The 25,467-nt window shown below is 44.0% G+C and overlaps 1 protein-coding gene across 1 annotated transcript; it reads right to left on the reverse strand.

Annotated features, from left to right (window-relative positions):
• Window positions 1-261: 261 nt before the first annotated feature.
• Window positions 262-24,342, reverse strand: LOC306734321 (tumor necrosis factor alpha-induced protein 2-like; the record flags this gene model as incomplete). Its single annotated transcript, XM_079215678.1, has 12 exons — window positions 262-451; window positions 661-785; window positions 1,376-1,525; window positions 1,574-1,699; window positions 3,778-3,904; window positions 4,046-4,138; window positions 4,213-4,307; window positions 4,463-4,585; window positions 4,700-4,814; window positions 9,872-10,083; window positions 11,927-12,387; window positions 24,222-24,342. 12 exons carry the CDS (start codon window positions 24,340-24,342, stop codon window positions 262-264), a joined length of 1,938 nt encoding a protein of 645 aa, XP_079071804.1.
• Window positions 24,343-25,467: the final 1,125 nt, after the last annotated feature.

Raw genomic sequence — 25,467 nt, forward strand, 5'->3', positions numbered from 1 at the left:
GAAAAGGCAACAGGATTTTTATGTTTTTAATAGAGGCATTACATCATGGCTAAAAGAGAAACAACATTATCCACACACCGAACATCGCTGTAAACACTTGTACGTATTTCTATTTTTTAAAACACACAAAAAAAAAAACAGGTGTTGTAGATGTTTCGCAACAATCAGTGCATCTAGTTTTTGTGCCTAAATGTAAGTTACAATTCTAATGCCATATCAAATAAAGTCACGATTACAACCTAAACCACATACTGGAACTATTTAAGCCTTCAGCCCCAGCTGGTGGAGCTTTTTATTGATCCATTGGACTTTGACCCTGGAGAAGAATGGAGGCCTCTCATTGGTGGCAGCACCAAGGAGGCGGTTCTCCTCCACACTCCGCCTGATGGAGCGAACGTCAGCAGCTGATGGGCCGGTTTTCAGAGACAGCAGCGCTGACACGTGAGCATCACTGGGGTTAGGCAGACATGAGTTGTGGTCAATAAATCAGCTGGTGGACAGGTGTGGTGAATATAGTAAAGTGTTTATAAACATAAAGTTGAGATAAATTGCACCTGCCGTCTCTATGGCAACCATGTGTTACATACATACTAAAATGCATAGACACATGAATATATGCATACAGACAGACAAATGAGTACACTCTGGTTCTCTCTGTACCGGAGGTCGGGGAACCTTCTGGCCAGACTGACGAGCTCCAGTTGAACACTTCCAGGATCCTGCAGACGGAGAACCTCAGCGAGGCTGCAGAGAACCTCACCAAGCCACAGAGACCCGCTGCAGCCCTGAGAACAGAGATGGCGTACTTTGAGCATCCTAGTGTACTACTACTGTAGTATTACTAGTACTACTGCAGTACTTTGAGCATCCTAGTATAAAACGTTAGCGCTTAGAGTTAGGGCTGGCTCAGGTTTGCCCTGGTCCAGCCCCTAGATATCCTGCTATAGGCCTAGACTGCTAGGGGATATCTTAGAATACACCAAGCCCCTCTCTCCTCCTGCTGCTCTCCCTCAGGTTTCTTCCCTTTTTTCCCCTGTGAAAGGGTTTTTACCATCTTCATTTGGGGAGTTTCTCCTGATCCATGGTTCTGGGACAGGGATGTTATGTGTACAGACTGTAAAGCCCTTCGAGGCAAGTTTGCATTTGTGATTTTGGGCTATACAAAATAAACTGAATTGAACTATTGCAGTACTGCAAGCATAGTATACTACTACTTCAGTACTTTTATACTGCAGTACTGTGTGAGCAGGGCCGTCCTTCAATCAGAGGGTGTGTGTGTGTCTCTGCAGTAGTACACTAGAATGACCGCAGTACTGCAGGAGACTCAGACCAGGAAAGACCAGGAGACCCAGACCAGGACCCCAGGTGGACTCACCCCCTCGCTGAAGAAGTCAGTGATTTTTCGAGCGTCTTCATTCATCCTCTGAGCTCCGCCCACCTGCTGTTCTCTGCTCTTAATCCTGGACTTCATCATCCTCTTCACATACTGAAGCACCAGGTCCTGATGGAGGACACACAGCAGGGACTGCAGACAGACAGGTGGTCAGACATAAAGACAGGTAAACTGTCTCACCTGTCTGCATGCTGGTTTCAGGTCAGTCAGGAGCGTCAGCTGGTGGTTCAGGTAGTCCAGCAGAGAGTCAACGACAGGAAGTGACCCGTCCAGCCATACAGGCGTCCACAGCTGACGGAGACACACCTGAACACAGCGTCCATTAGTATAATCATAATAAATTTCATTTTTAAACGCACTTTGTGCCACAGAGCCAATATATTGTAAAACAAATAAAAACATAGTTAAAGCAATCCCTAATAAAAAATAAAAATAATGAATAGCTGACAATGAATCAACACATGGTAAAAAAATGCCTTCCTGAATAAAAAGTTTTTTAGGCCAGTCAAAAGAGTTCAGTGTCAGAGTTGCCCTTAGGTGGTCAGGAAGACTGTTCCATAGGCGTGGCTTATCATTATCATTGTTGCTATTGTAGTGGCCATTTGTCCCGTGAATAAAATAAGACACTGATGCACCGTAGGTTTTGTAAAATAACGCAGGGTCCATGCAGGAATCAGATTTCACTGATATTTAACCTGTTAACATTCTGCGGTCCGGCGGGCATCCATTACTGGACATTCTATTGTACACTGTACCCCCTATTTATATACGGGGGTATATACGAGTTCTTTACGAGTGCCACATGTGTATGGAAACCTACGTTTCTTGTGATTCTAGCTGTGTAATCCGTTTCAAGATCAGACCAACACAGCAGCTACAAACAAGACTTTTGCCAGACAACAACAAACGCAAAATCCAGGCAACTCCCCGATGACGCCTCCTATTGATCCATAAATCCATAATATTCCAACAAAAACGGCATTGTTACGTCGTAAAGGTCCAATAAAGATAAATCCCATAAAAGATTTAGTCCAAAACACGTGATTACATCCATAAATATCCACCATCTGGCGTTGCATCATTTCATATCAGCTGGAAGATATGAAAGAAAAAATAATTAATTTTAGAGAAAGTTTGCATGAGAGCACAGCTACAAACTCGGCACCAAAATGACCGCCGAAATCTAAGCTTTCTATTGGATCCCCACTTGAACCAATAGGAGCATCATGTCCTGACTGACAGGCTACATTACCCAACCAGAAGCTACGTTGAAGTTCAGGCTCAGGCTCTATTTTCTTACGCGGCTCAAGCCTGTCACGTCTTACAGTTCAGATGACAGGCGTTTCGTACAGCCAATGAAATTGCCTAAAAAAAAACGAATACCAGGAAGTGGAGCTGATTCCAACAGCCTTCACCAGAACAGACAGCTGCTCACAGATACTCAGTCTGTCATTGAATTAGCATAAAAATGCATTTATACTTCATTTTCTCTGTGTCAGCAATACTGGTAGTAAATATGAATAGTACCTCTATAAGCCTTTTTAATAGGTATATATCATGAATATTTGCAGTCTCAAAATGGAAAAACGTCTAGACATTTCATTAGAAAAACATGTGTAAAATATTCATTTTCTGTGATATTGTTATCTGCTTTTTACTTAGACTAGAAAAGGTTTCAGGCTATGGTTCCATTGTGTTTTCCAGTCCATAAGTCCCATTTATAGTCATCTACAGGCATCTATTTATAAAGAAATGTTCAGGCGGAAATAAAAACCTTATACTTTAGTGTGTAAACTCATATATCAGTGTCAGCAGCACTTAAAGTGATTCTGAATATTGAGGGAAAAAAGATTCAGATTGTTACCTTTCAAAAGAGACCAAGACCATGCATTTACTCCAAATAGTTCAAGTACAGCTTGCAATTTACTTTGGGTATACCTGCATAGGCGTTTTTCGTCAAATTTTACAGGAATGTTAAGAGGAACAAAAACAAGCAAACGAACAAACCCCCCATGTTGTCTCTCCCTCGTGATCCGACGCTGTGCTGGTTAAAAAATAAAAATCATAAGCCTATCCAGGTGCATCCCTGTCCTGCACTCGCCGACTCCATTAAGTACACCAGGTGCCCACAGAATTACCCAATTAACAAATCAAAGACCAACTATAATTAAACAATCCTACTTGTGAATACATATAATGTATAATATTAATAAATAGCTCCTACAATTATCATCATTGTTCTTATCATTATTATGATCAATATAATCATTCTTATGAGACGTGATTAATCTATTCATATGGAGCCGCAGTATCATAGCTTGAGTCTCTAAAAGTGATATTAGCTCCTCTTTGTTAGATCAGATGAGGAAGAGGTTCACTTGTACCTTCAACTGGGTGTGGATGGGAGAGGTGAAACACCTGTACCCACAATCCTTCAGAGCTGACAGAGTGTCCAGACAGCGCCGTCTCTGCTGCTCTGACAGACTTCCTGTTTGACGTGTGATGTAATCCCTGAGAACCAATCAGCAACAGAGCAGGAAAACAGTGACCAATCAGTTCCCCCCTTTTCCCTTTTTGACCTCCTACACTTCACAGAATGCTTCAGGAAGTCAGTGATGTGTAACTGCAGGTGTGACCGGTGTGACGCCGTACCTGAGCTGCTGCTCACAGACCAGCTGAGCTTTGATCACGGAGCCAGCGTTACCGTGGTCTCCCTTCACGAACTTCTCCACACTGGTCTGATAGCTGAAACACAGACAGCTTATTTATGCATTTAATGTTCCATCACACCTGTATCCAGCAGCCCCTTAACCCTTTACCTGCAGAGGAAGCTGTCCAGGTGAGCTGTGATCCTCTGAGCTTTGCTCTGGTCTCTGATCACACAGCTGAAGTCGGTCAGGGAGCCGTTCATCACCTGGACACACAAACACAGAGACATGTCCAGGTACCTGGACACACACACACCGCTACCTGGACACAAACACGTGTACAGGTACCTGGACACACACACCACTACCTGGACACAAACACCACTACATGGACACACACCACTACCTGGACACGGCTAACCTGTATGACATCGATAGCCAGTGGACTGAAGTAGAACTGGTCGATGAGTTCTGGTTTCTGGCCGCTCAGCCAGCTCTCCTCTTCTTTCTTCAGAGCTGCATTCAGCCACAACTTCACTTTGTCCTGAAGGAAAGAAAACATTTGTATTCTTTAGCATACACTTCAACTCCTTTCAGGTAACACATCTTCACATTTGAACAGAACAAACTGTTATGACCAGAACCTGTTGGTCTTTACCTCCTTGTGGGTCAGGTACTGATCCTCCAGGCGGTCCAGGTGGTTCTGCAGCAGCAGAGAACCCAGACAGGCCGTCTTGATCTTCCCCTGCAGGTCTTCATGATTCAGTATGTCCCTGCCGGAGGAAACCAACACACCTGTTACAGAACAGGACCACAGTGAGCAGGATGCACAAGCAGACAGAAGGCGAGGTAGTTGGTTTCAAGGACAAGGAGTTGACACAGACTAAATACACAGGGGAACAGAGGTGTCAAGTAACGAAGTACAAATACTTCGTTACCTTACTTAAGTAGAATTTTTGGGTATCTATACTTTACTGGAGTATTTATTTTTCAGACGACTTTTTACTTCTACTCCTTACATTTTCACGCAAAAATCTGTACTTTCTACTCCCTACATTTTAAAAATAGCCTCGTTTCTATTTCATTTTGGTTTGTTTTCACTCCGGCTTGTCATCGTTCAAAAACACACACAAAAAACCTCTCCGCCCTGTTGCCCACAGATACGTGCGCGCGCACACAGGTGAGCGGTGAGCACACACACCAGCGGACAGAGAGCGTCGAAAAATATGTCACGTGAAAAGTAGACCGCTATATCTGCGTGTTAAACGCTCCCATGGTGAAGATGCAACAGCAGCTCTCATGTGAGGAGCAACCGGAGTTCTCCTCGCACCGGAGCAGCTCTCTGAACCCGGAGCAGCTCTCTGAACCCGGAGCAGCTCTCTGCTCCAGGTGAAACGAGACAAAGTGCTCGTGTCTTCTACCAACAATGAGCTGCTGGCTTCACATATTACAAAAGTACAAAGTACATGGATATAAAACAAAGTCATTAATAAATACATGGACAAATGCCTGTACTTTCGGGTAAATGGTTACGGTAGCCCGTTAACAGGCTACGCTTGCGCATGCGCGATTTGACGCGACGCCGTGAGCTCCGTGAGCTTGTCTTTTCCTGCTGTTGCGTTACTCAAAATAAAAAAACAGATCTAAGCTCAATATTGAGCATGAATTGAGAGAGGCCGTATCAAATCTACAACCCCGTTTATAACATGTGTCGAGGAAAGCAATTCACTGCAGGCGATAATACTGATACAGCCTGATGGATCACATATCTGCACTCATTCTGTTTGGCAAAAAAAATTAAAAGCTTATTGTTAGTAGTAACTAAATATGAGTAATTTTTTGCACAGATAGAACTTACACAAAACATTGTCTGATGGGGCAATCTGATTTACTTGAAAGTGATTGCAATTTTCTTTATTCTGTTACTTATAAAAGCACAGATGAGTCACACAATTATGTTATTTACAGAAAAAGTTTGAGAACCACAGCTTTAAGTGTTTGTGTCGGAGTCGCCGCCACCGCCGCCGCCTATTTTGCACTATTACAATACTTATAGGCAACTAGTTATCATGTCTTCCGCGCCATGAAACGCATGTTAATGCTCAGTACACATATGGTACTTTAATGTATTTGCATTGTAATAAAATGTGATCATTTTAAATGGACATATATGCAGCTGAAACGGGTAGCCTAGTGCATCCCACATTTTTCAACATAACATTTTAAAACATTATAGTCATTATGGCCTTTAGAAAAATAATTGTTTTGGGGGAGGTGGGGTAGTGCACTATAGGCCCCTGAGACGCGGCTTAAGAGTTTGTCCTTAATGGAAAAAAATACATTCCCCTTACATTACTTTTACTTTTATACTTTTAAGTAGTTTTTAAACCAGTACTTTTACTTAAGTAAAACGCTTTTGACACCTCTGCAGGGGAACGAGACACAGGTGGAAACAATGAGGGCGGAGCTTGCAATCACATAGGAGGGCGGCACATGAGGAGGGAGGACTCTGGAAGAGAGACAAGGTGAGTGACAGACAACACAACAGAAACAGACAGTGAACACAGAACTACCCAGAAGGACTGGGCATAACAACACCTGAGACTCTACAGGTAGAACTGCACCCAGATCAGGGAGTTTTCTGTAAGGAGATCTGGTAAAGTCTGACTGTAGTATACTGTACATAATATATATATATATATATATAGAGAGAGAGCATTATATACTGTATTATTACTATGTGTATTGTATTTATTGTACTCATACCTGTTGTAGATTTATAATAATGTACTATGCCTTACACTGTAAATAAGGAATGTCCATGTGCAAAATATGATACTTAAGAAAAAATATAAACAATAAGGGGGAGTGAACCTTATGAAATTGTGTATTCGTATCATGGGCAAAGTCACAGTTGGTTTAGTTAGTGTGTTCACAGAGGAGATGTTGTAGGTAGGCCAGGAATGTGAAATCAAGATGAGCTCATAGTTCTTCTCAAAATGGGTGCCGTGCCAGGTACCCATTGATACAGAAAAACAACTCGCTCAGTTACACAGAGGGGTGGAGAGATGACGTCAAGTACCAGGAAGCAAAGCGTGCTGAGGTGCCACCTCTGAACCAACCCGAATGCTGCCTCCACCTCTGTTAAACTTATAACCAATTGCACGTTGTAATATTAAGTCAATGAGAGACGACAACGCCCGTTATATTGATATCAAATGTTTTACACCGATCGGGGTGCATAATTTGAAGGCTAGACAGTTAACTGCCGTTAGATATTCGGTGGTCTGTGGATGCTGTGTTTTTGTGCACCCTTGTGTACACTGTACCATCAACTTTCTATTTAATCTGTTTTATTATAACTTACTGAATCCAGAACTATTTCTTTTTTATTTAGAACATAACAACCTGGTTGGTGACCCCGAACGTGTCTTTGTGGTGTTTTGGGACCGAAGAGTAGCGATTTGGACGAAAGAACCGATCTTTTCTCTGCCATCCTTCTGGTCCCCTCCTCTCTACTCATAGTGGCCACGACTAAAAAAAGGTAAAACAGAAACCTGTTGTTTACAAACCAAATTCTGCATAGGTATAGGAAAATCTAGATGTGAGTAGCGAGAAGGTGATTTGAAGAGGTAATAGATTATTAGCGTTAAAAAAAATATTTTAAAACACCGTCTGATTGAGGTCCTTTTTCAATAAAGGCAAACTATTTGACACAGGTAACTGTGGGAAATATGGACACTGGGCTAGAGGTTGTTATAGTGCACCTAAAGGAGGAAGGGGAAATGGAGGCCCACCCAGAAGTGGAGGAGGGTCCAGAGAAGAAGCCCCCCCCCAGGCCCATCAGTGGCCAGCCAAAGCCTGGGAGCAAGAAGAAGGACCTCCTGTCAGGAGCAGGAAGCCACAACAGCTAGGTCAAGCATCACATTTAGCCACTCCTGTCCAATCCTGTTCCACCTGGAGGTTTTCGAATGGAATGGGATGATATCCGCAGTATTGTTTCAGAAAAAGGAGGGAGGAGACCATTGATGTACAACAGCGCAAAACTCGACCACATCGGAAAAGGCCACACAGGTTGCACAAGACTTTTTTTTTTTTTTTTTTTTTTATCACCCAAAAATCACAGGGTATAGCCGAGAGAGCTAATCAAACGATTAAATCTAAAATAGATCAAATATGCCACGGTACCAAGTTGCCCTGGCACTAATGACTATGAGATCCTCAAAAGGAGGGAGAACATTTATATTTCCCCATGAGTTATTGACAGGAAGACCGATGCCTAGCCCAGAAAGAGAGTTAGGGGAAAGTCCAGTTTTTAGATGTGAAAAAGGAAAGTATCTGACAAGCTCTGAGCTCTCTCCACACAGGTTGCTAGAGCCCACCAGGTGCCAGCTGATGGGAATGTGCCATCTGTCGAGCCAGGTGACTGGGTAAGATTAAAAGGTGGATTGGGCCGTTTGAGGTCGTTGCAAAGACCTCACACGGCCCTTCCAGGTAAGAGGCCACACCAAAACCAAGTGGCACCATTTGACATATTGTCAACCGGCAAATCTGCCGGCTAAAACATTACAACAAACCTCTGAAGATTTGGCTAATTAGGAAGAAAATTCTCAGTAAATAAAAACCCAGAGAGGCACAGAATTAAGATAGAAGGGTTTTGACGAGTAACCAGGGCTCCGTTGGACGACAGAAGTGCAAATAATAGGAAATTCCTCCCTGAGGGTGAGAAGCTGTTCCTCAGACGGAGTTTAAGATTGCAAGTCCAATCCTGGCATTAGAAAAATAATTCTACCCAGTGAGAATTGTATGATTCCGATATCTCAACCACAGCCCGATCCAGAAACCTCTCTGTCCTCCCTATCCTTCCTCCTCGGCCACAAAATTTGTGCAGCGCACCTCCCTCCTCCACTGACCTCCATCATGCTCCTGCCTGTGCCTGATGAGCCCTGCACACACCAGAACAGGTAATATGTATGAAATATCTTATGATCTTAATGATCTCAGTGTTGATCATTTTCATTAATTCAACTGGCGATTTTCAAAGTATAACAAACATTGAATAGGCTGACAAAGGTGAGCCCTAGCAGAAGCACAAGCATACGTTTCATCTGCAGCAAAAGTAATACAGGGCCCTATTTCTCGTACCTGGCTTACTGAGTTAGCGGGCTGATTGTCAGGATAAGATGACGTAGGTCAGGCTTTCTCGGTTTCTCGAAGCAAGCTTAGATAAATCACCATAGCAACACATCCAAAAATTTAAACCTGCTCCCGGGCAGGCTTACTGAAATTCACTGGATAAGCTGGCCACTCCCACGGACAAAAAAGGCAGCTCCTTTCCTCATTGATGAAGGAGTGATATTAGTTTTATCATACGTGCATACAGTACATATATCCTGATAAGTATATATTTATTCGTAAATATAATCTGATTGATTTGAGTGATGAAGCACTTCAAATCAGCCGATACATTTTCTCAACACTGACGCATTTAACTTGTCTGATATATTTGCGACGCTTATGTCTCGCAGCGGAGGCGCTGTTAAAGTTGCGTTGGAATATTCGCAATGCGTTTGCTGTGAATGACTACGGTATTGACTTCCTCATATGCGTTCATGTTCATCTCCTGCTTCTCATCAGAAAAATAAAAAGAGGTTCCTCTGAGTTTATTTGCCATTGTACTGTTAGAACGTTGTGGTATCAGTGCTCAATTATTATCCCTTCTGAAGAGGAGCGGGCATTTATCCAGATGACTGACGTCTGGCTAGAATTAACGAGACTGTTTTAGACTCTGAAGACCACCAGAGACCCAGGTGAAGTGTGTTTGACCCACTGTGGATAGCAGTGATTGATCCAGAACAGCAGGTAGCTGCAGTCGTCCGTTTCCAGTCCAGAACCAGCAAGTTTCGCCAGCCGAGCAGAGAAGTTCTGATGGAAAAGTCCAGCAAACACGTTCAGGATGTCCATCTGTGGGGGGTAACAGTCCTGCACCGTCCTCACCACCATGAGCAGGTCCTCTTTCACACACCTGCCCATACGACACACCTGCACAGGTGTAGTAACACAAGTTATCTACACGCCTGCATAGGTGTGTTAGTAACACTAGTTATCTATACGACAAACCTGCCCGGGTGTTTTAACACAAGTTATCTACACACCTGCACAGGTGTAGTAACACAAGTTATCTACACACCTGCACAGGTGTAGTAACACAAGTTCTCCATCGACACATGTGCACAGGCGTGTTAGTAACACAAGTTATCTATACCAGTGATTCTCAACTGGTGGGCCTTTGCCTGAAAAAAATATATATATATATAATAATAATTTTTTTTTTCTTTTTTCAACCCTGTGGTTTTATTTTGAAGGGACTTTTTTATTCAACTTGTTTTACCCTTGTTTTACCCTTGTCCCTCCGTTTTCAGCAGCGTGTGCCAGGTTGGGTCAACCCCAGTGGCAGTCCGTCAGGGCCTGCTAAGCCTTTTTTGCTGGCCTAAACAGAATCACAAAGTTTAAATTTAAATGTTTTATAAAACAGGAGCAGGAGCCGGGGCTGGGGCCGCGCCTCTCCCCACGCCAAGGTGCAGCAGCTGCTGTCTTAGCGCCGCGGTTTTGTCGGATTGTTTTGTTATAACTAAATGTGATTGGTTGTTGATTTGGACTTGATTAGACGCAGCAACGACGAGGTTGGAGGCTTGCTCCACGGAGTGTCCCGAGCGCCCCGAGCCCCCAGAGCCTCATTTTCTAACAAAAAAAAGAAGAACAATACCGTAACCCTTGTGAGAAGAGTTTTAAAGAGGTTTTAAAAAAATAAGTAAGTAACCGTTAATAAAGCGTCTTTTTTTCTCATCTTAAGTGGTTAAAATAGCTCCGCAGGTCGGTCCACACCCCTTGTGATCTCCATCCGTGCCCGTAATAGTGCATAAAAAACATCCGTATAGCAGAGTGAGCGGATGACAGTCTGTATGAACGCGCATGGCAGCGCGCCGTGTTCAATACACGGCGCGGGTTGGTCTGACAGTAACTGCCCAGTCCATACCTGATGTGGACACACGTCACTGAAGGCCTTGGTCGATAACGCACGACCCGCCACTGGTCAAACCATCCCGATATGGGGGAGACTCTGGGTTTTTAGGATAATTAAATTAAACAGCCTACTGAATATAAAATTCACAACTGATGGCGCTGCCTGCATGTCAGGAAAAAACTCGGGGGTCATGAGAAGAATTGAGTGCTGCTTAATTTTCTGTAAAGCACAATGTTTTTCAGTATACCTACCGATGAGGTAATCACAATAATGTCTTATATATGAATCCTTTTGAATTGCACTTTTTGTTTAATTTATTTTTAATTTGTGGAAAAGCTGCTCCTCAAGACAGTGACTTTTTCCATAGTACAGTGTTTGTCATAGATTCAGTGAGTGTCTATTCTCAGTTAAAGTTAGGTAATTTGAGTCTTTTGAAACTACTTCTTAGTTGTTGGACTTTTTTGTTTGTGCATGAAAGCTGTTGAGTCTCTTTAAAAATGGCCAAAGATTCAGAATTGTTATGTATGTTGTAATACCTTGTGTCCTGAAGATGCACTTTTGGGTTTTTAATTCAAATTCAGCTAATTGTGTGTAAAAGGGAATAGTTTCCTCTCTAGCATCGCCACCAGCTGTTGGCATAGATTTTCTGTACTATCTCAGGTTCAAAATGCACCATCTTTTCATTAAATAAATTTGAGAAGTTGAAAATGTTCCTCGATTTGGGTCGCGGCTTGTCATTCAGGGATGGTGATGGTGGGTCCCTGAGCCAGACCAGTTGAGAACCACTGATCTGTACTACACACCTGCACAGGTGCAGTAACACAAGTTCTCCATAGACACACCTGCTCGGTGAGGACTCACCTGTTTCTTCAGAGGAGAAGACAGTCCTCGGGTTTCCCTGCAGTCGTCCTCAGCAGCCTCCTTCAGTCTGCACTCCACGATGTGGTGCAGCAGAGTGTTGTGAGTGCTGAGACACTTCTGAGGACGCCACACCGGGACCCGGACCTCCGGACAGCCGGTCCAGCGCTGGTCCTGCGCCTCCTGCTGCCAGATGGAGGCCACAGCACTCCTCAGGACCTTCAGGTTCCCAGAGGAGGTAGTGAAGGTTTTATCGACGGCCATCCACATCTGCAGTCTCAGAGCCTCGAAGTCTTTCTGCAGCTGGTCCTCCTCTTCTTCACTGGGGGAGTCCTGACTGAACAGCTGCTCCTCCCTGAGGATCAGCCTCCTGCCGACCTCCTCCAGCTGCTCCCCTTCCGTCCCCAGAGCCTGCTGATGGAGCTCCTCCTCCTGCCCCAGAGCCTCCTGACGGAGCTCCTCCTCTGCAACAAACAGAACAGTCTTGTATGAACTAGGTGTCACAGAGTGTTTGCAGGGCCTCAAACTCTGACAGCTAGTACACGCTTGTTCTGCCCCCAGGGCTGGGGAATTGGTGCCCCCTCCTAAGCCCTTTTTTGTTGTGTTGTTAATTTGCCTTATTATGGGTGCATCTCAAGTCTCTAAATTTTCGTTTCCTCGCTCCTCGCTTGAACCGGAAGTGGTTCTGCGCTGCCATCTTGACGGCCGTCCCAAAGCTCTTATTCTGCTCTGAGGAGCGGGGATCGAGGAGGGAAATCGGAGGGGTCATGATCGAGGAGTCCCGAGACCAGGCTTCAGGAAGTGTTTTAACGCTGGACACGCCCACTCACTGTTCATCTGTTATTTGATTGCACGCTGCAGCAGCAGAGCGGACTGATTGCTGGAGTTTCATAGCAGAGTGAAGACGATCACAGATTAAACTCAAGTTATATATTATATATTTTTTCTTATTCACCATCTGGTTGAAATATGTTTATTGTAGGTCTGAACAACAAAAGGACCACAAACAACTGTCTTCAAAGATTTGATCAGTTTTTTCCCTCAATAACTTTTATTATGTATGCAATTAAAATCTGAGAGAGCTGGAGAGAGGAAACACTTTTTACAACACGTAATGAAGAGAAACTATATTTATATTGTGGGTTATTTTATAATGATGTCACAATCAGAATTTCAAAACATACCGACGTAAATAATAAATAAATAAATAAATCGATCCTGCGCGTATAAGCAGGACACATCACAGTATATAAATACTCAATGCAGTTTATTAAACGGTAAAAGACGACAGAAAAAACATCTCCACTCTGACACTCATGATAACGTTGTCTTTATTAATATTCTAAGTGCATTTTTGTTGGAATGTTCGCTAAAAACTCTCCGGACAAAACTCCGTCAGCAGTTAAAGCGACTGACAGCTGATCAGATGTGGTCAGCTGTCAGTCAGCCGCAGTCATCAGAAACCAACATCGCTTCACGTGACGCTTCAGAGGAAAGGACGTCTCATGTCTCTTTAAACATATTTCCTCGCGTCTTCTCTCCTCGCTTGGACGCAAGTGAGGGAAACGGGGATGCAATTTAGAGACTTGGGATGCAGTGGTGGGCCGTCAGGGCCTCCTAAGCCTTCTCTGCTGGCCTAAACAGAATCACAAAGTTATAGCTATTTTATAATTTAATTGTTTTTCACAAATACACTACATGTATTATAATAATTTTTCCCTATCAGGTTATTTTCTCATTGTACAGCTCTGTTGCTCAGCCTGCAGTCTTCAGCCATCAGACTGCAGCTGGTTTGAAGGAGAAGCTTTCATCCAATCAGATTTTTTCTCTCCTGTGTCTCTAGGCCAGCAAGGCAGTTTAAGCAGACCTTTGCAGATTAAAGTACACGGGGAGTGGACGTTGTGGTTGATTGTCATGGACTTCAACCAATCAGATCGTTAGTTTGACAAGCTGGGCGGATTCTTTGACGTGCATGGCCTGCGAGGTGGCGTGGACGTATGATTGGTCAGTGGCCCAGCGTGACCATTAACATGCGCTGTGATTGGCCAGTGTGTCAACAGGGCGGAGCTCAGTGGGAGCTGGATTGGTTCAGGCGGAAGCTAGAGAAGTTGTGACATGTTTATTTTTTAGCGTGTTTTGGCGCTTGGTAGATAAGCGGACTTGGTGGTGGATTTGGGGCGTCGACTGCTGCTGTCGAGCGGATGTGTTCTGCCCCTAGAACGCGTGGAGGTTTCCGGGCCGCGGCAGGGAGGCTCGGCTGTCCTCACCGGTCCATGGCGCCTGTTGCTGGAACTGAAGCTCCGTAAACCGTACGACCGCGTTGCTGAACTCGTTGTTAATAAGGACAGGCGGATGGACTTTGTTTTTAAGTGAACAGCATCAGGTGAGTTGCTTTTTGTGTTTCATCTGTGGTGGCGTTGTGTTGTGTGCTGTTTTTTTTATTATCATGGACTGTTTTGTCATGTTATAACGAAGTGTGGTTCTTGTTGATGCGGGGAAATCCGACGGGTTCGGGCGGGTCAGAGAGGCGCTGCGTGAGCTCTTCCCGACTCAGAAACGTCCCCTGAAAAAAAAAAACCTCCTTCACTACTTCTACTTCTTTCTTTTTTTTCGAGAATAGGCGCGGGGGGCTTGGCGCTTATACGGTTAAAATAGCTCCGCTAAAATAGCTCACACGGTCCACACCGAGTGACCTCCATGCCCGTAATAGTGCAAAGAAATCGGCCGTATAGCAGAGTGAGCGTCTGCTGTCCACACATGACGCCGTGTAGTGGGCAGCGCCGTGTTCAATACACGCGCGGGTCAGACAGGAACTCCCGGGACACTTTTTTTCTTCTTCCTCAGTCCGCACCTGATGTGGACACACGTCATTGAAGGCCTTGGTCTAAAACCCACGGTCCGCCACTGTTGGGATGTATCTTTTGACATGCACTATGAACAGGAACAGGAAGTTAGCAACATGTGGTAGAACATGAACAGGAAGTTAGCAACATGTGGTACGTTGACGTTTAAAGCCTCGCGAGCCGGCCGTACCACGTGACTGATTCAGAAAGTGGTTTGTATTTGGCGTGGGATTCGAAATATAAGATGCAGCGAAACGCAATGGATTCCCCAATCGCATTTTGTGAACATTTTGAGCTGACCTTTCCTAATAAGGTATGCACATAGTAATAATAACTATTGTAATGAACTGTAAATCAACGTGACAACACAGCGTATCCCTTGTTCTAATGGATTTCTTTAAATTTCTGGTATTTTAAAAGATGAAGTGTCTGTTGTGTTCAAAGAAACTTGGATACAACAATAACACTTCATCTATGCTGAGGCATTATAGAACCCTGCATGAGAACAAGGAGACCAACCTAGGTGGACCAAGCTCAGGTAAGCAATTTTAGGATACAATGATAAGACGGTATAAACATATAATGACATGGTACATTTGTATTTCACGGCTCTAGCTCATGGGGATGAGTGGTCGTCCAACAACCACAAGGTAGCCAGTTCAATCCCCCATAGTTTGCATATCAAAGTGTCCCAGAGCAAGACACGTAACCCAAAATACTGCATTTTTCTTTTTTTCATTATTAAAGAAGACTTATGTGGATGAGGCCTTGGTCAATATGGTGATTGAGGATTCCCAGCCCTTCAGTATTGCGGAGGACAAAGGGTTCAGACAGCTTGTTAAAGCTTTCAACTCTACCTATGTTTTCCCCACTAGGCAGATGTGTATGTGAGCACATGAAGCATTTTCCAAATTCCCCCATATTTGTCATTCTAAGAGTGTTCTCTTCTTTCCTGAAGGCTTTGAAAGCTATGGTGGAGGACAGATATAAGGATGCCAAGGAGAAAGCCAAAGCCAGTGTGTCGAAGGCATCTGCAGTTAGTTTGACATCTGATATGTGGACCTCCATCAACACTGATGCATCTCTAGCTGTGACATGCCATTTCATAGACACAAGCACCTCTTTGCATTCGGTTGTTCTTGGGGTGCTGCATTTCCCTGAAGCAAATAGGCCACAGTAAAAGCAGAATTGATGTCACAGTGAGGTATAACAAACAAAGTTACTTGCCTTGTGACCAATGAGGCAGCAAATATGGGTGCTTGTGCGAAGGAGCTTCGTTTGCGCCACACAAAGATAGTGGGCTATTTCAAGAGCAGCACCACTGCAACAGTGAATTCCTTTATTTCATTGCAATGTTCTAATTGACGCTGTTTTGTTTAAGTTTCTGCACACACTTAAACAAATCACTTTTTCTTGGCAAAATGTATAGGACAGGCTGACACAGATGCAGGTGCAAATGGGCCGGCCAGTACTGAAGCTGATCCAAGAGGTGGATACACCCTGGAACAGCACATACCATATGCTCCAATGTATTTATGACCTCAGGGAAACTGTAGGATCAGCTTTGGCAGGTCTACGCACTGATGTTGTGCCACTCATCAGAACTGTATGACATTATTGCAGATTGTCTGAAAGTTCACGATGCCACCATAGTTGAGCTGTCAGAAGAGAACAGAGTGTCCGGATTAAAAGTAATTCCTCTTCTATCAATGCTACACCACACAGTGAAGGAAGAAATGGGACGTGTCCAAAGTCCAGAGACCATTGCAATGGCTGAGAGTCTGAGGAGACAGTTAAGGGAGAAGCTGTCCACTCTGCAATCGATGAGCGTCATATCCCTGGCGACACTGCTCGATCCCAGGTTTAAGAAGATAGGCTTCTTTAGCCCCAAAAAAGCAGCAGATGCCGAGAGGAGGCTCACTTCTGAATGTGCTGGTATCCGAACCAGTGCGTCTTCCTCCTCCTCCTCCTCTTCATCAGAACTACACACATCAGAAGCTTCTCAGCCTTAGACTCAAGGTAATGGATACTGGATACATTCTAATTGTGTTATTGTATTTAGTCACTTACAGCCTGTTTGTCTGTCTTATAGGTAGCAAACTGTGGCGTCGTTTGGACACCACAGTCCTGCAGACGAGGACCCCAAATGTCACTGTGGACGCCACAGTGGAGGTCCAAAACGTACCTGGTGGAGCCAAACATCGGAAGATTGGAGAGCCCCTTTTAGTATTGGGAAGGATGGAAAAATGTTTATCAGAATTTGTATAAACTGGCGGTTGCTTTTCTCTCTACTCCAGCTTCATCTGTGCCCTGTGAAAGGGTGTTTTCAAAAGCAGGCGAAATTGTCTCGAAAAAAAGAACACCACCTAAAGCCCAGCACTGTAGAAATGTTGCTCTTTTTAAATAAAAATTGATAAACTGTTGTCCCGAGTAATATAAGCACAGTCTCCCCAATTTGTTTCCACTTTCCCTTTTGACCCCGCCATTGTATCATAAAGACAGACACCAAATTAATAAGTTCATAATTTATGCATTGGCATCACAAACATCATTCGTTTATTTATTCATTTCAAAGCTTCGGACTCAAGTCATGGTGTCGTTATAACCACTGCCTGTTTTACATGTATTGTCCACTTGATGGCCCAGTAGAGCAAATGAAGCATCATGAAGCTTCGGCACATGAGCGAACCAATTAGATGGAAAGCTTCAAAGCTTCAGAAAGCTTCATCTCGCCATCACTAGTATTTACGCCTTTGAAAGCATAGTCTGTAAGTATTTGTTTAGCACAGACTACAGAATAGTATTTTAGTAATATCTTCTTAAGTATATTTGTAAGGTTAATTTTGTATCTGTAGCCAGTTGTCGTTATACTATAAGTTTGGCTGCTATAGAAGCGTAAGAGCTACATAAAGTTCAATCTGTAATGTAATAATAATAATACATTAAATTTGGAGGTGCCTTTCAAGGCACCCAAGGTCACCTTGCAATTACAATAAAATAATACAGGGTAAAAGATAAGCATAAAAGATATAAACAACAGTAAAACAGAGCATCAACATAAAAACAAGTGAGGTGCACAGGGACCAGTTATAGTGTGTATGCCAGTTTGAACAGATGAGTTTTGAGTTGAGATTTGAATAATGTGATGGAGTCTGATTGTCTTATGTGTGGGGGGAGGGAGTTCCAGAGCCTGGGTGCTGAGCAGCTGAAGGCTCGGGCACCCATGGTACTGAGGCGTGGCGTGGGGATGGATAGCAGTCCAGAAGAAGATGAGCGGAGAGTGTGGGAGGGAGTGTATTCCTGAAGGAGGTCGTAAAGGTAAGTGGGGGCTAGACTGTGGAGAGCTTTATAGGTGAGGAGAAGGTTTTTGTAGTCGATGCGGTATTGTACAGGGAGCCAGTGAAGTTGGATGAGTACAAGAGAGATGTGGTCCGATGATTTGGTACAGGTGATGATTCGGGCGGCTGAGTTCTGAATGATTTGCAGTCTGTTGATGAGTTTGGATATGAATGTGTAATTCATATGCATCCTGCTCATTGTGTTCTTCTGTTTGTTTTTAGATTTATTCTAATTTGATTCGTGTACGTCGGTGCTGCACAATAAAGCATCTGGAGCTTGGATGCTACATTCTGACTCCCGTATTCATTTAATCCTCAGTACCAGTGTTCCCTCTAAGCAGTGTTCCCAGTCGAAGTGGCCGCGCAAAAGATTTTTCAGACCGCACAAACGATTTTTTTTCATGGGTTAAAAATCTTTTTTGCGCCAGTGTTTCTGAGATAGGAGTGAGCCATCTTCACAATAGAAGATATTTGATGTGACGTGTCGAGTCTTCTTGGCCAATCAGCGTCCCGTTTCTCGACATGCGCTCTCTGTACCTCTGCTAGCGCTCTGCCTCCGTTAGCACCCCCCACCCCCGATGTCCTCCTCCGGGCACCAGGAGTGAAGCTCGCCCAGAGCGCCACATGAGCTCGGGCTGGCGCTGTTTAGGCTCCTCTTGGTGGGCCCTGCTCCAGCAGTTATAGGCTACCATGATGGCGAAAAGAAAGGCAGAGCAGGTGCCCCAGAAAAAGGTCTGCCTAACGTTCAAACATGAGTGGCTAGATGAAATAGTCCAAACTGACACAGGTAGGATGAAACTTTCAGACATATTTAAATATGAAGAAAGGAGTGGCGTGATCTGCAAATTCTGCTCCGAGGCAAAAGCGAAAGGAGAGTTTGTTTCTCTTTTGGTTAAACTGTTTTTCAGATGCTGTTCTTCAGAGACATGTGTCTTCCATAGGCCTGCAGACAAGATGAGCCACATAGCCAGATAGGCCTATCTCCCTCAATGACATGTTTTTTAGCCTAGTTTGTTGCAAACCACTTCAGTTATTGAGTTGTTTATATAGGCTACCTTTAGGAAAAATAACACCATGTCAATTTAATAGGCCTATAATTATTGTTAAGCATGCATTAGCATTTTTCTTTCAATGAAGTTCCACTTAAATGTTGTACCTGCTGAGAAATGACGAAACACCTTTGATACTTTTATATATATAATTATCAGTCATAACCAGTGAACCAGTCATAACCTCCCCTTATTGAAGTTCAACAAAGATCCTTTAAGTTCAACTAAACTGACTGGTAAAACACCATTAAAATGTTCCCAAAGTCCAGCCATTATAAAGGATATTGAATAAATATCAACCTTGTATACCCATGTGTTTTACATCAATTTTGCAGAACAATCTCAGCTCTCTATATTGTAGCGAGCCTGTTCAGGCACCTAGGTCGGGTGGTGGCCTCTCACTCTCTCTGGCCAATCACAGGGAAGCAGCATGCTGGTTGGGAGGGTTGCGCCTTGTGATTGGGGGATTAGGGGGGTAGGCGAGAGGTGTACCGGCGAAGTGACTGTGTGTGTGTTGTTGTTATGACGAGTTTGCGAAGCAACGTGAGCTGGTTAGCTGTTCAGGTTAGCCACTGTTAGCAAAGTACCTTGTCGGCACTTCTGTGAGTTCCTGTGAATAAACCGGCAAGCTAAAGAAACCAACGTCTGTGAGTGTTACCTGTGGACGTTACAATATAATGAGGCACCATTGTCCTAAGGCACAAGTGCAAAGAGATAATATGGCCCTAAATCTGGGGTGGCTGTAGCTCAGGGGGATGAGTGGTCGTCCCGCTACCACAAGGTAGCAGGCTCGATCCCCAGTCCCCCCATAGCTCACATGTTGAAGCGTCCCTGAGCAAGACACCCAACCCCCAACTGCTCCCCGGGTGCCTCAAAGGGCAGCCCTCTGCTCCCCATCCAGGGATGGGGCAAATGCAGAGAAGAATTTCCCCAAGGGGATTAATAAAGGATTCTTTCTTTCTTTTCTGAAAAATGTAATCTCGATTTTGAAAATTCTTCATATCTCTTGTGAAAAGATACATTTACTCATGCGGACAAACTGTTTTGGTGCTAGAAATTGTTTTACCAAAGGTCTTAGGTTCACAAAAGCAGTTAAATATATGAATACAATGGTAGACACATGTAAATAAATGTCTAAAACCAAATGTATTATTATATGGTGGGGCTGATGTGCTGTGGCCTGTGGTGGTGATCTGTTGGCAGGCAGACGGACTGTGAGGCTGCTGCATCGATCTTATATTGTCCTCTGGACCCTCACAGCTGTGAATCCTCTGTAAAATAAATGCCTACTAGTTAGAATGAGTTCACTGAAAGAAAGTAACGATTACACACCAACACCTAACAGAGATCCAACACTGACTATGCTTAAGACACTGCATCAGATACGTGATAACGTTGCTAAGCTAACAGAGATCCAGCTATGCTCATTGCATGAGCTAAAATTATATCATAACGTAAACACTATGGTAGTAACGATTAACGGAGACCAACACTACTAGGCGTACAAAGTTCACTAAAAGAAAGTTAAATCAACGTGGATCGATCCAGCATGCACAGCTACAAGAGTAATGCTGTGTTCACACCGAACGCGACACGATTTTGTCGGGCGACCAGATTACTTGCAAAGTCATGTATAGACGCAACAGGTTGCGACGCGAACAGACCGTTTGACACGGGGCGAACTGAGCGAAGGACGTGGGGCGAAGTAGCGCGAGTTGAAATAGCCCCACTCTGGCAACAAAAACGCGTGAGTCATAGTTGCGTCAGCCAATCAGCGTTGAGAATCAGCGTTGAGAAGCTCCGCCCGTCACCACCGCCGTCTTGCCGTTGCTGAATCAAACTGCTGCTGGTCTGCCTGAAGTGCCTGAAGTAGCGCTGGTAGCGGCCGTCATTCAGACACTGTTGTGGGACTACGGATAATATTATGAACGCAGACACCATGGAGTTTCATGTTCCGACATATGTAGAGTTTACACAACAAGTATAAAGCATAAAAACTAGAGTATAAAGTATAAAACTAGTGGTATGGTATGGTAAGTATAAAGCAGAACCAGTGGTTATTTCTATAGTGGATGAAGGAAGCGGTATCCATTTGACGGAGATAAACCAGACGCAGTTCCTGGAGGAGTCGATGAAATTCACCGAGCTGTGTGCGGCTACGGATGGTGTTATACCCAAACACGAGGGCGTTTCATGTTCTGACATGTTTGGGACTTCCACAACAAGTATAAAGCAAAAATAATGGTTATTTATTCCATGGTCGATAGCGGAAATGAAAGCTTCTTTCACAGAGAGAAGCGATGTCGATAAGCCACGCCCCCTTTGTCCCGTTTGGTGTGAACTAAACTGAAGCAGTAAGCGCGACAAATCGTGTTGCGTTCGGTGTGAACACAGCATAAGGGACATGAAGCACTTGTCAGAAAAATTAAGAAAACATGAGAATACCAGGAGGACACATATGGATTAACGTCAAGCTACTAGACTAGCATATCAGGCTAAATCAACATCGATATCCACGGATATAGCACCATAACAGACAGTATTTTTAAAGGCACGTCAAAGACGGCACAACACGAGCTGTTGCAAGGCATGCTGTCGGTATATGATATGTAAGTGACCCAATTTGTGTTCTGGGTTTAGAAACTGTTTGTCAATAAATGTTGTTGTTTTTGTTGCATCATATGTTTTACCTGCGTTAAGATGAGATGCTTTTAGGCGGCTCGCGACTATAAAAAGTAAGTCTCATTGTATGTCGAAAGCTATGGAAAATATGGTCATTTTTTTATACAAATTAGAAACAGTAACGGTATCAGCACTCTGCGGAAGAGGCACAGGGTTAGTTAAAGTTGTAATAACTGTGTATGTTTTAAGGAACTGGACGTGAGTGTTGGCTGGGTGTGTGTGTGTGTGTGTGTGTGTGTGTGTGTATTTAGACAACATGATGTATATAAATGTATATATATATATATATATATATATATATATATATATATATATATATATATATTATAATATATATATATATTGTAATATACTGAATTGTATTAAGTGTTGGAATAAATGTTAAATATTTAACTGCAAAGTAGTATGCGTGATACCTGTTTTTGCATTGAATCATACTGGGATTAGATGGCCCTATCCCAAAAAAGTGCCACCAGTCGCCACTGGTCCTCAGAGTCCTGGGGGCATATAGAGGCTTATAGAGACGCTGTAGCCATCTATCACCGTTAGCTCTCGTTAGCTCGCTCCCGCTAGCTTCGTGTTAGCAGCAGCTAACGTAAACACTACAGTAGTAACGATTACCGGAGATCCAACACAAAACATGAACATCGTCGGATCCGCGGTCGCAGATTTCGAAGGGTTAAAAAGCAAGCATGGAAAGTAAAATACGGCATTAGCACGACTGCATCCAGCAGCTAGCTTAGCCAAACATTCCTGTTGTAGCTTAGCCGTCTGCACAGAAGCTCAAGCTGTTCCCTTTCACGCCAGTCTTTTGTTTTATGGTGATGTCCGGTTGATCTGGGACCAGGTGTTTTACCTGTAGTTTCTCCGCCAAAGGTCTTCTCTCAAACGGGTGTTGAGGAGAGATTATACCGAGTCAGCGTTTGGTTTTCTGTGAAGAGCAGTGCTCGCACTCGCTGCTGTCATGTTGTTATAATGGGTGGCGCGCGCCTCGTTTGCCCTGAGGAGAAGGAGATACAGGAACACGCAGCCTGGGGCGAGATGAGAATAGCCCCTCCGGAAGTCTTTTTTAGGGCGCTGATTGGATAAATTGTACGTCACTCATTTATTTATTTAATCAGTGATTGGCTAAACTGCGTATTAGACCCAGCTTCCTTGGCAAAATCGACCTAGCATCGATCTAGCCCCAGCACGTGCACGGCGCAGCAGAGACGTGCACAGGGCAACTGAGAGGTGCACTAGCGGAGAGGACAAGCAGGAAAGCATATATTTTGGGCAGATATCCTATTTTACAAATATTACTGGGTATATTCCATAGCTCAAAAACACAAATATTGACAATTTGTATAATTTATTAATATTATTATATTTTTTATAGTTAATAATATTATATATATATATATATATATATACCTTGAGCTACCCAAAAAAGTATATATATATATATATATATATATATATATATATATATATATATATATATATATATACTTATATACAAAAAAGTATATATATATATATATATATATATATATATATACTTTTTTGGGTAGCTCAAGGTTGGCCGGCCGCCACTGCTGAGGACCCTGAGGACCTATACGCCTCCGGGACCCTGAGGACCTTCCAGGACCTATACGCCTCCGGGACCCTGAGGATCCTCCAGGACCTATGTGCCTCCAGGACCCTGAGGGATCTTGAGAACCTGTATGCCTCCAGGACGCTGAGGACCCACCAGGACCTATACACCTCCAGGACCTAGTGGACCCTGCAGGATATATACGCCTCCAGGACCCAGAGGATCCTCCAGGACCTATATGGCTCAAGGACTCTGTGGACCCTTAGGACTCTCAATGATAAAAACACCTCCAAGACCCTGAGGACCCACCAGGACCTATACACCTCCAGGACCACGAGGACGCTGAGGACCCTCCAGGACCTATACGCCTCCAGGACCCTGTGGACCCTGAGGACCCTCCAGGATCTATACGCCTCCAGGACCCTGAGGATCTTGAGGATATATACGCCTCCAGGACCCTGAGGATCTTGAGGATATATACGCCTCCAGGACCCTGAGGATCTTAGGGATATATACGCCTCCAGGACCCTGAGGACCGTCCAGGACCTATACGCCTTCAGGACCCTGAAGATCTTGAGGATATATACACCTCCAGGACCCTGAGGATCTTGGGGATATATAAACCTCCAGGACCCTGAGGACCGTCCAGGACCTATATGTCTTCAGGACCCTGAGGACCCTCCAGGACCTATACGCCTCCAGGATCCTGTGGACCCTGAAGACCTTTGGTTCTGACCTGATGGGGTTCTGTCTGGGGTTCTGTTGGTTCTTACCTGATGGTGCTCTATCTGGGGTTCTGGTGGTTCTGACCTGTATTGTCGGTGTGGTTCTCCTGTCTGCGGTTCTTCCAGATCTTTGCAGGGTTCTTCAGCTTGGGGAACCTCCCCCTCTCTCCTTCTGGGTTCTCCTTGCTGCCTCGGGCTGAAACCATCATTGACATGTTCTAATGAAGAACACAATCATGAAGCACAATAGAGCAGGTCCACAGAGGGAACCCGGGTTCTGTAGAGAACGTTGAAGTCTCTCTGCAGTCTGTGAAACGCTCATGAAATTAATTATCTCGGCTCGAGTTACGATGTAATGACGTGATAATGTTATGGCAGCGACTGTGGCTCAGTGGTTAGCATACCTGACTTTCAATCAGAGGATCAGAGATTTGATCCCTGGCTCCACTAGTCCATGTCAATGTGTCCTTGAGCAAGACACTTCCCAAATAGCAGTTGACTCCGGGGCGGATCCGCCTTCAGGTCGGCAGATCCGCCCTGCTGTCAGACTCAGTTTGGCCATGTGCACCGGATACGCATATATATATATATATATAATTTATAAGCAAACAAACAATTTTATTTTTTATTTAAATATATATTCATAGAAGAATCATAATAAAAATAGCCTCTTCCCATATGCTGTGTTCTAGAAGATTCTAGGAGAAATGATAGATGACAACTCAAACAACCAATCATGATCATGAAGTATGTCTACGCCCTACTTCCAACTGATATTCATGTCTCATTTCACACCTGTCTTTTCTAATCTGACCCCAGCTGCACCACACGTTTTTATAACGTTTTAGGTAAGTGTTCGATATTATATTGGTTGCTACTGTCGAATTATGCTGGACTATTTGTGGTTATTGTAGACGCGCCGGAGAGGGGCCGTGGTTAGTGCTATTTCTGTTGTGGAAGTCCCACAAACGTAACATCAAACACCCTGGATCTGGGTTCATAATATCCGTAGCCCACTTAGCCTCTCCATGACATAAGCTGCGTCTGGATGCAGCTGCTTTCAGTCGGCAGGACGTCGTGATGACGATTCAGCGTCACGTTGCACAAGCTTTAATTTATGTCATGGAGCAATACAGGTGTCAGCAAACAGCAAACACCTACAAGCCAGGGGTACAGACCAACTGGGCGAGGGGGAAGGTGTGGATCAGACACCGTTGCCTGCTGTGGTGAGCAATAACAGCTATGGGATTCAAATTTAACCTTTAATCATTTCACTTTTTAAAACGTTAACAGTTAATTGTATACCACGTATATTACAATACACACTGCCA

This window comes from Taurulus bubalis, assembly GCF_910589615.1.
Source record: "Taurulus bubalis genome assembly, chromosome: 3".
In the NCBI taxonomy this organism is placed as follows: domain Eukaryota; kingdom Metazoa; phylum Chordata; class Actinopteri; order Perciformes; family Cottidae; genus Taurulus; species Taurulus bubalis.